At 43.1% G+C, this 11,888-nt stretch overlaps 1 protein-coding gene across 1 annotated transcript; it reads right to left on the bottom strand.

The window, feature by feature from the left end:
• Nucleotides 1-459: 459 nt before the first annotated feature.
• Nucleotides 460-7,882, bottom strand: rnd3b (Rho family GTPase 3b). Its single transcript, NM_001002591.1, has 5 exons — nucleotides 7,601-7,882; nucleotides 7,397-7,484; nucleotides 4,338-4,447; nucleotides 1,997-2,125; nucleotides 460-1,161 (listed from the first exon to the last, which is right to left on the bottom strand). Exons 1-5 carry the CDS (start codon nucleotides 7,703-7,705, stop codon nucleotides 922-924), a joined length of 672 nt encoding a protein of 223 aa, NP_001002591.1. The 5' UTR covers nucleotides 7,706-7,882; the 3' UTR covers nucleotides 460-921.
• Nucleotides 7,883-11,888: the final 4,006 nt, after the last annotated feature.

Here is an 11,888-nt window from a genome sequence, read left to right on the forward strand (position 1 = left end):
TGAGATGAGCTATTCAACAATGAGCAATGCAGGGAATTAAAATAAATGTAAATTTACCATGAAAGATGAAATTTAACATTTAAGTAAATTATATTTAAGAGAGAAGAGAGTAAATGTCAGTAATTCAACTTACTGGCTTACCTTGTTTACGTGTACAAACTTGCCATTAAATATTTTTTCTTAGAGTACTATACTATACAACACTATACTATACTACTCTATACTATACTATACTATACTAACAATACTATAATAACAAAAAGCATCTGATATAATGTGATAAAGCATGAATATGTATGTAAACATGTAAATTGACCTTTTTTTGTCTGAACATTTGTTTGAAAAATTGAAAAGTGACTTGGAAATAGCCCTGTAAGTAAGTAAGAACCATTTAAAAATCCTCAATCTTAGAGGATTTTACAATAAGTGGTGTGTTTGCATACAATGACATGAGTTTTCGACAGTTATGCTTCGTTTATTGCCTCATATTAATCCCTCACAAAGAAAAAACAACCAACAATGTATATCTGTGACATTAATTGAGAGCATTTTTGTTTTTGGTGCAGGACAGGTCTGAGGTTAGCAAGTTAATCCGAGTTAATTACGTCCACAAACTGGGTTACGCTGCAAAATCCCCAGGACCATCATCTTTGGAGGCTTTCTACAAAGTACACAGTAACACACAGAGGTTTTCCCTGCTTTAGGTTTTCAAAGATGGCTAAAAAAATGCTCTGAGGTGCTTTTAAATAGACTGCTTCATCATTATTAATACATGTCGCTGACTCAGTTCAGTACGTATCGAGAATACTAGCAAAGTGCAAAATATCTCCCTTCGGTTCATCGCCCATTAATTCCCCGGTGGACTTTTAGAAAGAATCCTGATATTAGAAGAAATGCATGCAGATGGGATGGCTTTTGAAATCACATGACTGTGCAGGTTTTGGCCTTGGTCTTGTGTAGATGCGAGTCCAGCTCTGGCCTGCTGGATACACGCGAGGTCCTCTTGGTGGCTCTGCTGGACTTGATGCGCTTCACGCTCTTGTTATTTTTACTGACGCAGGCCAGTGTGGCTATGTGAAAAATGTCTCTCACGCTGTTCTCGGACTGCTGTGCCGAGCACTCGATGTAAGGGGCCGAGATCAGCTTGGCCATGTTTGAACCCTACGAGACACACGGAGCCAAAAATTGACTTAATGTTGTTAGCTAATGGACTGGTGCATACTTGATTTCCTGTCATCTAATTCAGGGCTCATCGCTGCATGTTAGGAAAATATGCATTTAAAAATATTGTTTATTTTTAAAAGGAATGTCTAATGCACAAACATATCTGTGTGTCTGCATCAGTATTAGAATTTGAATTTAAATACATAAAATACATGGATATAGTATTACATGTTATTGTAGCTTCTGCCAGACAGAACTTGGACAGAATTCAGTAAAACAAATCAATAATAATAATCTGCAGAATGATTTTGAGAGTATAGAAGCTGAAAACATAACGTTTATTTAAAGTTTTAATGTAAATCCATTTAGAACCACTTCTTTGTTAAACTAAGCTACAACTTTCTCATATAATACATCAACTAAATATTATTTTACAAATTGTATTGTACAGAAATCATCTAAACATTAGCATTTTATGCAATAATAATACTGAAATAAAGTGTAAAAACTAAGTAAATATATATGACTCACATTTAAATAAGACTTGATGGGTTCTAAAATCTGCAGATTTGTGTGGGCACAGATTCTGTGTGAGTCTACCTATAGTAAAAAAAATGCCTTCATCTTATAATAGTTTTTACAACTGTAAGTGGATTGAACAGAAAACAAGTTAGCTGTCTCCCAAAAATCTCAAGAATTGTGTTGTTTTAGCTGATTTTAAGTATAGTTTTTTTTTTTTTTTTTAAATCTGCAACAAAAGCCTATTTAACTAATATTGAATCTGTTTTATTCCCTGTTACAATTACATTAATATTTCATGGAAAAAACCCACCTGGTCGTATGATGAAGGAATGTCATTGGACAGCTGTACAAATGTTGCCAGGTCTGCACGCAGGTCTGACTTGCATCCAACCAAAAGGATTTTGGTATTAGGACAGAACTCTTCAATTTCTCCCTTCCACTAATGGATTAAAAAAACAAGAAACAAAATAATATTTAACTATATTTTATTACAATAATTAATGTGTTTTCACAGTATATACACCGCTGTTGAGATGTTTTATAACAGTAAGATAATCTTTCATCAGTGTAATACGGTATTACACATTCCTTTCCACAATGTTTATATGGCATTCACACCATGTTTGTTATCTCAACATTATGCAAAATCTCTGATTTTATGGTCATTGTGATGATTCCATGATAATATCCCATTTCTTTTAGACTGGTTTTATAAGACTAAGTTAGTCCGTTTTTTTAATATTTTAAATATTTCTTAGTAATGGTTGCAGTTTGGTTTATTTAAGTTAGTAATTTGAATCCAAAAAATATGAATACGCTAGTTTGTCAAACTATTTCCAAAGACATTTTATGCAACCGACCTCTCAATTATTAAAGGAATAACTCAACACAAAATAGTTAAATACCCTTGCTTTTCTTAATAGTTAGTGTAATTTATTCTAACATTGCTATTTTATCAAAATGACAACATAAAGAGAATTTCTACCTTGATGATAAGGGTTAAATTGTCTGTATGCATTACAAATGGCATATTATTTCAGCATAGGCTACTTTTTTAATACTGAAATGAAGGAGGCGGGAAAATGACAAACTTTTAATAAGTTTTAATGAAAAAACAAACAAACAAACAGACAGCAGTTGAAAGTAAAAGTAAAACATAATATGTCCAGTCCTCTCTCGTTTAGTACTGGCGTCTCTCCTCCTATTAGCTTCCAGGGCTCCTCTCCGTGAGACCCGAGGCAGGTGATGCGTCCAGGTGTCTCTGATTATCTCACTCACTCATGCCACCCGCCTCATACACCATCACAGCTCTCAGCCCCGCCTCACTCGCCACACATACATTTTCAGAATTTTTTTTTTGTTGTTGTGCATTGAAATGCATATCGGTGATGTTTTTATCAGGTATTAATCAATATCATTCAATTTAATTTCACAAAGAGGCTAAAAGCATTAACCTATTTTGAATTAGCACAAGTAATTAGCAACAATAGCAGGCTCTGTGGTTGCCTGTGAACTAATACATTTTCAATAGTAACATTTTAATTTTGTATCCTGATTTTTATCATTACATTACCCCTAACATAAAAGATTCATTTACACTCAATTCCAGTGGAGGCTGCCAGTGATTTAGAGTCTTATTAAATCAAAAACTTAAGTATTGACATTTTTAGAGGTATCAATTTCCAAAATTCACAGTGTTTATATCCACATGTCTTAGCATTTAGACTTTCAAAAACAATACTTTTACGGCAAAGAAAAATCTTAGCCCTCCTGTTTGCCTTCAGGGCCAGAAGCTCTTATTCATCTAAATATCATACAATTTAACAACAAACATTGTAAAATTCATTCTAAAACCTCAACAGAAGCGTCATATGTAAATATTATATATGGCAAAACTTATTCTAGTATCAGTCTAAAAATCAGTCTAATGTGAACTATGACTATTCCAGTAGTTGTAGAATTAAAGCTAGTTTTAGTGTTCAAATTATTCATTTAGACAAAGCTGTGATTTTATGACTCCCAAAAAGATTTATTTAATGTTCTATTAAAGAAAAAAAAAGCAACTGACATCTTGGGTGGCCTGAGGGTGCGCAAATTAACAGCAGCATTACATTTTTGGCTGAACTTTCTCTTAAAAAGTATTTAGTATTTTGTGTCATCCCTTCTTAGTCACCCTATACAGTAGGTGACAGTAGGCATTTGTGCTCACCAATGGTGTTCTCTATTCTACCTAAAATCCCCTTCTGTCATCATTGGCACAGATCGCCTCTCTCACAGAGATGCAGTCAGTGGGCGCACCAATAGAAAAATGCCCAAAAAGGGATGGCTACTGCTCTCTCAGAGCTTCTCATCCCCTAATGACATCAGAGGTTAGAAGGCATCCTGTGGCACAAAGGCTCTGTGATTCTGAGGCCCAACCAAAACAAGCTCTTATTGGTTGTCATTCTCTCCCTCTTGAGATAATCAAAGGATCAAAGTCGTCCTACACATTGGCTCTCTCATTCACTGGACTCTTCTCTCAGATGTCTGCACTTTTGTTCTCAGTGTCACAAAGACGGGGCTTGTGAGATTAGACCAAACACAATTCAGGAGAGCTATGACATTATAAACAGCATCGATAAACAAATCGAACATCTTGAAGATCAGCTTACCTTCCTTAGCACATTCTCCAGAGTCTCTGGTCGACCAATATCAAAACAGATGAGAACAGCATCAGCATCCGGGTAAGAAAGAGGCCGCACATTGTCATAATATGGAGAGCCTGCGAAAAAGAAATAGAGAAAACCTTTTATTAACAAATAAATTATTACTGGACTGAATATTTAAAACGGATGAGCAGACGTGGCCATTTGTAAATTTAATGTGTCTGGCTTCCGATGGCATCCACTTTCAGATATTTCTAGCTGTACAAAACCACTTAATATGCTGCTTGCAATATTATGGTTCCCATCCCATATTGTTTTAGCCCTTTATTGGACGAAGAACCATATATGGAAACTTCATTGACATTTATTACAATATAAAGTCAGAAAGAATTTAAGGTCTTGTAATAACCCCCCAGTGACACTCTGAGGTTTTTCCCAATGAGCACTTTAGCTTTTGTTCTAGAGAAGGCTAAAATATCAACATATAAGCATATTGGCTATAGAGCAACGATTAACCGATTTCACTATTAACCGAGGTTTAATTTGTCACGTTAATTAATCGTAAAGGCTTCTCAACGCCGTGTTTCTGCATGGAACAAAACTGCTGCAACTCAATGTTACGCTAACTGTGCACTAGTTTAAATTTCTGAGCTTGTAGCTGAGGAGGTTTTTAACTAAGTGTGGAGTTTGCATGTTCTCCCTGCCTTCGCGTGGGTTTCCTCCGGGTGCTGCGGTTTCCCCCACAGTCCGAAGACATGCGGTACAGGTGAATTGGGTAAGCTAAATTGTCCGTAGTGTATGAGTGTGTGTGTGAATGTGTGTGTGGATGTTTCCCAAAGATGGGTTGCGGCTGGAAGGGCATTCGCTGCGTAAAAACTTGCTGGATAAGTTGGCAGTTCATTCCGCTGTGGCGACCCCGTATTAATAAAGGGACTAAGCCGACAAGAAAACGAATGAAGTTCGTTATTTCCAATAAAGGCATGTGGTTTGCGTGCATATCAGTGCCTTTCAGACAGAGGTTCAGCAGTCTTTGACTATATTTGTTCTATTTAAAAGGGAAATACTTAACTAATATGAACTATTTATTTATTTGTTTTTGTTCTGTCATTATTTTCAGTGTAAAATTATTACTAATGTTTAAATGCCAAAAGCATTTTTCACTTATTTTTAAGTCCAAAGATAAATGGATTATATTATTTGTTTTTTATTGTTATTTTGTGTTGTTTTAATTTGTTACTGAGCAGCGATACACAACTCTTTAAAATATAAGTAGTTTTCATGTGATTTTCTAAACTAGTGGTATTTTGAAATGAATAAATGCATAATAATTGTGATAACCGTGATTGTTCCTCAGACTATAATTAAAATCTCTAATCGTTGCATCCCTAATTGGCAAGCGCAAGCAGTTTTACCTTGTGAAGTATCACACTTTTACAGAAAACCTCAGGAAGAACAAGTGTCGTTTAACAGTAAAAGGCAAGTTAATCCACTTTAAATAATGTAAAGAATAAAAGTGTATCCATTTATTTACTTAGAGTATCACTGTTAGTAAGATCTTCAGGCCATTCTGAACCTGTTTGACTGACACTGTTTCTGTTTTCTATGAGGTCTTTTTGTGCAAGTCACTGTCCCTCTTTACATAGAAAGACAGCACATGTACCCATGATTCAAGCCCACTAAATTAGGTTACAGTGCTATTCTGGGAGGTGAGTGTTGAATCTGCTCTAGAAAGTTTGTAGGGCTTGAAATGAGTTCAAACCTTAGATCATTAGCCATCATTACTAAAATATTTAAAGCTTTCATTTTAAAATGTCTGTCCATTCCGAGATGAAGATGGAGAGCAGCTGCATGGGTTGCTCACAAAAAGAAAGATGAGGAAGCAGAAAAAATATTTGCTATGAAAAATCGTGCCACAATCACATACTACCACATACTGTATCTGTGGTTTATTTTGAGACTAGTATTACCTAACATTAACAACAATCATCTGAGTCATTCTAGAAGTGTGGGAGACAACCATGAATCTGCTGCGAGAACATCATAGGCAAATCTGTGAGAATGTATAAAGTACACTGCTCCAGTTTACTGTACACTCTTTACAAATAAAGCTTAGAATAAGTTAGAATCAAACAAGGATTTACAATTTAATACTTTGAGTTATTCTGACATGAAAAGCTTATTAAAGCATAAAACTGAACTGAAAAATGTACTTCAGATTCAAAAAAACTTGACTGAAATCTCAGTATTTTATTTATTTTAAACATTAAGAAGTAAAAAACACAAGGTAGGTTTAATAATGTATCTGCTGGAGAACATTCATGACTGCCATGAAACAAAAACAAAAAATGATGATCAATGAACTGAGGGGACCATGGGACTTAAATAATAGAGGGGTAATCAGAATGGAAACGTGTTCAAACTAATTAACACAACTAGGCACAACTAGAACATAGAAAACAAACCACAATAAAAATAAAAGTAATCAACTCTTTATATATATATATATATATATATATATATATATATATATATATATATATATATATATATATATATATAAATAAATATATAATTGATTACCTAAAGAATCTTGCAGTAAAAAGTTCCCCAAACAACCAGAATTTAAAGAACATGAAAAGTAAGAGACATTTTTAAACTGTTAAGAACTTTTTGGGGAAAAGAAAGGTTTTTAGACGGTCAAAGATTTTTTATTTTATTTTATTTATTTTTTTGATGCCAATAAAGAACCTATTAAAAAAATTCACAACTATAACTTTCAGATTCGTGCTTCTTCACTTTTTGTCAGCCACATAATCACTGCATTCATTTCTGAATTTCCTCATAAGTGATGAATGATATCAGTGGTCCTCACCCACTCCCTACAGTCCACTAGAATAGGGAGGAGGTTCAAGTGGATATGACCATTACAATAAGGCTATAATCTCTAAAATTGCATTACAGATTTTTCAGTAACTAATAAAACACATATGTATGTGAGTGGAGCTCCATGTACCAGATTGTTTTTATCTAATTTAATGTCCGCAGAGAATAATTCTTCTTCTTACCTGAAGTATCCCAAAGACTAAGCTCCACTCTCAATGTGTCCACCTCAAAACTGGCCGTGTAGTTCTCAAACACTGTAGGAACATAGTTCTGTGACAGAAAGATCAAGTTTAACTAAACACTGTTTACGAAACACACACACAACAACAACAACAACAATAAAAGCTGAATTAACGTTCATAATTGTGACATTTTCTTCCACAAACCTCTGGAAAGGAATCTTTGGCAAAGACATTTAACAAAGACGTCTTCCCACACTGAGTGTCTCCGACCACAACTATTTTACATTTGAGATCGTGATGGTGATCCATCATGAACTAACTGAAACTCATCTTCATTCACAGTCGCTGAACATCAACCGGCTGACCTCGAGTCTCCAGTCTGTCCATAAGAATGAGAGAAATAGTCCAGTAGTTATGTTCAGAGCGCTTTAAGTTGTGCTCAGTGCTCCTTGCTTGAGATGAAAATGGTTTAAGAGTAAAGCTGAAGCTCTACTGATCGTGCTCTCTGTGAAGGCATCTTCTGTGCGCTGCACTGAGAAATAAACCTCTTCGACTGGAGTCTGTGAAACATCCACATACTTGAGTGATGAGCGCAGCGCGAGCCCGCGCCGCCCCTCATCAGCTCACATTCCAGTGCGCGAGTGCGCGCCGCGCGTTCCACATAGACAAACGCTGCTGAAGAAACCAAAACCAGCATTTTCTGCAGAGCTGTGTCAATAGTAGTCTAGAAGAACACAGCTGTTGTAACGTTAGTGATACCACAGAGCTGTGATGTGGCCTGCTAACCAGTTAAACTGCCTGTAAATTTAGTTCCCCTTCGGGGGGAACTTCAGCACTATAAGTGGATTTGATTTGTAAAATCCACGCATTGGGAGGATTCGGATCAGAAGCCGCTTGTCTGGAGAGTATTGAACGGGCCAATGAATGAAATTAATTGGCAGCGTAAGCTTGCGCAGGTGTGCGACATCTGCAATTATCTCAGCATATAAGCACACCTGAAGCCAGCAGACGCCATCCTTTTCGCTTCAGATCCTTTCTGAGTGAGTCGATGAGGGTTCCTCTTGCTGATCAGCACTTCAGAGCGAACGAGTGTGTCTCCCGGTCCAGAGTGGGTCTTCGCGGTGGCAGACGGTCGAGCTGGGTTACTCCCTTGCCTGCGGTTCTTTGGGTCCGGTCCTCCAGAGCGGTGCGTATAGTTGCAACTTTCCTAAAAGAGCAACACAGTCGTGCAGCACGTCCTTTTCAGGATGGCGCTCCGACTGTGCGTTTCTGGATGCGGGGGTTTCCTGGCTCCGGATGATGGACACGATCACTGCATTGCATGTTTGGGGGTCCAGCATGTTAATGCGGTGCTCGCGGGCGGTTCATGTCGTCATTGCGATGCCATGACCGTTGCACAGCTAAGATCGCGGCTAACTTTCGCAAGAGAGCGAGCCACCCCAGTTGCCTCCTGTTCTAAAAAAGCAGCGGGCGCTCGGGCAGATCTGAGGGTCCGGGCTCGCGGACCTCTCGCTCCTCACGGCGCTCCATCCAAGCTTCGGGTGGTGAGAGTGATCCGTCTAACCAGATGGTAGCTCTCACACTCGCTGACACCGGAGATCAGATGTCCTCCGCGGCATCGGAGGGTGGGCTTTCACTGTCCGACGAAGATCCGGACCCGCTCGCCCCCTCCGGGCAGGTGAGCGCTGTCAAATCGGATCCTGAAGCGGACATGTTAGCCGTGCTTTCCCGGGCTGCTTCGGCCGTGGGGTTGGAGATGGTTTATCCCCCAGCTCCGCGGCCGGACCGACTAGATGGGTGCTACGTAGAGGACCAGAAAGCGAAGCCTTCGAAGCCTCTCGTCCCCTTCTTCCCGGAAGTGCACAGTAGGCTCACGCAGTCTTGGAGGGCACCTTTCTCTGCCTGTGCTGCGAGTGCCTCCGCCCTCACCGCCCTTGACGGCGGAGCTGCCAGGGGGTATGAGGCGATCCCGTCAGTGGAGCGCGCTATCGCGGTCAATCTTTGTCCGCGCGGCGCCTCTACGTGGCGGGGTTTGCCCCGCCTCCCGTCCAAAGCCTGTAGGTTGTCTGCCTCCCTCGGAGCCAGAGCTTAAAAGGCTGCGGGCCAGGCTGCTTCTGCTTTGCACGCGATGGCCACCTACCAGCGCTACCAAGCGCAGGCGCTGGCCGAGCTGCACGAGGGCGGGTCCAACCCAAGCTTATTACATGAGCTGCGCACCGCGACCGACTATGCTCTTCGGACTACTAAGTCCGCCGCGTGTGCGCTGGGGAGGACGATGTCCACACTTGTGGTTCAGGAACGCCACCTCTGGCTAAACCTGGCCGATATGCGCGACGTTGACAAAGTTCGCTTTCTTGACTCGCCCATATCCCAGGCTGGCCTGTTCGGCGACACCGTCGGTGAATTCACCCAGGAATTCAAGGCGGTGAAAGAGCAGTCGGATGCGATGGGCAATGTCATCTATCGGCGTGGCCGTAAGCCCGCTCCGCCCGCCGAGCCATCCACCTCCGCTGTTCCTCGCCGAGGGCGCCCGCCAACGAGCGTTCACCTCGAAAGCAGGCAGCCCCTCCTGCCCAGGGCGCCGTTAAGTCCGGTAAACGGACCGCGAAGCGTCCCTGAGACAGGCCATCCGGAGAAGAGGAAACTTGCTCTTTCCCCGCTGGAGGGCGGGGCCCCGATAACAACGGTACTTTTCAGTGCCACCAAAACATCAGTAAAAGAGCACTTTTTTCCCTTCCCCGGATGTGACTGCACGAGTTCTGCCAGTCCGGGACGCGCTGCCTTCCGGCTCGCAGACTCTACGTGCTTCGCCAGTGGCTCACGAGCGCTGGGGGGACGGTCTCCCTTCCCTCAGCCCTCCAGCCCCCTCTCCGGAGTCAGGGTGCGGAGCCAGAGCGAATCGCTCTCCTCCAGCTCTTCCACAGGACCCTCGTGTTTCCCGGATCAGCACACCCACTCCGCGCTGCCCCACCGCTGGTACGTCAGCGATTGTAGCGATGACTCCATTAGCGAGGGCTCTGCCTGCCTGGTTAGCGCGGGCCAGCCCCTCGCGGTGGCTCATACGCACAATCAGACTCGGTTACGCGATTCAGTTCGCGAAACGGCCCCCCAAGTTTACGGGCGTGTATTCCTCCAGGGTCAACCCCCTGTCCGCCCCTGTCTTGCGAGAGGAGATTGCTGCCCTCCTGGCGAAGGGTGCAATCGAGCCGGTTCCTCCAGCCGAGATGGAGAGTGGGTTTTACAGCCCATACTTCATCGTACCCAAAAAGAGCGGTGGGTCACGGCCAATCCTAGATCTGCGCGTTTTGAACCGCTGTCTGCACAGGCTGCCGTTCAGAATGCTCACGCAGAGGCGCATTCTCCAATGCGTTCGTCCTCGGGATTGGTTTGCAGCCATAGACCTGAAGGACGCGTATTTCCATGTCTCCATTCTTCCACGCCACCGCCAATTTCTGCGGTTTGCGTTCGAGGGTCGAGCGTGGCAGTACAAGGTCCTCCCCTTCGGGCTCTCTCTGTCTCCGCGGGTCTTCACCAAACTCGCGGAGGGTGCCCTAGCGCCCCTTCGGCTCGCGGGCATTCGCATACTCAATTATCTCGACGACTGGCTGATTTTAGCCCACTCGCGGGAGCAATTGATTATGCACAGGGACAAGGTGCTTCGGCATCTCCGCCTACTGGGGCTTCAGGTCAACCGAGAAAAGAGCAAACTCGCCCCCGTGCAGAGGATTTCTTTTCTCGGGATGGAGCTGGACTCAATCACCATGGTAGCGCACCTCTCCGAGGAACGCGCTCGCCTGTTGCTGAACTGTCTGAGGGAGCTCGACAGCAAACTAGTGGTCCCACTGAAGTTCTTTCAGAGGCTCCTGGGGCATATGGCATCCGCAGCCGCCGTCACGCTGCTCGGGTTGCTCCATATGAGACCACTTCAGCACTGGCTTCACGATCGGGTCCCCAGACGCGCATGGCACGCGGGCACACACCGGGTCTCGGTTACTGCGCTGTGTCGCCGCGCCCTCAGCCCTTGGAACGACCCCTCGTTCCTACAGGCCGGTGTGCCTCTAGGACAGGCGTCCAGCCATGTTGTTGTTTCAACAGACGCTTCCAACACGGGTTGGGGGGGCCGTGTGTCGCGGGCATGCGGCTGCGGGCCTCTGGAAGGGTGCCCAGCTGCATTGGCATATCAATCGCCTAGAGCTGTTGGCAGTGTTCCTCGCTCTCCACCGCTTTTTACCGGTGCTGGAGCGGCAACACGTGCTGGTCAGGACGGACAGTATGGCGGCGGCGGCGTATATCAACCGCATGGGGGGTATGCGCTCTCGCCGCATGTCTCAGCTCGCCCGCCGTCTGCTCCTCTGGAGTCACCCGCGGCTGAAATCGCTGCGCGCCATTCACGTCCCAGGCACGCTCAATCGTGCAGCCGATGCGCTCTCACGACAGCTGTTACATCCTGGAGAATGGAGACTCCACCCCGAGTCTGTTCAGCTGATATGGG

This window comes from Danio rerio, chromosome 9 (assembly GCF_049306965.1).
Source record: "Danio rerio strain Tuebingen ecotype United States chromosome 9, GRCz12tu, whole genome shotgun sequence".
Classification (NCBI taxonomy): domain Eukaryota; kingdom Metazoa; phylum Chordata; class Actinopteri; order Cypriniformes; family Danionidae; genus Danio; species Danio rerio.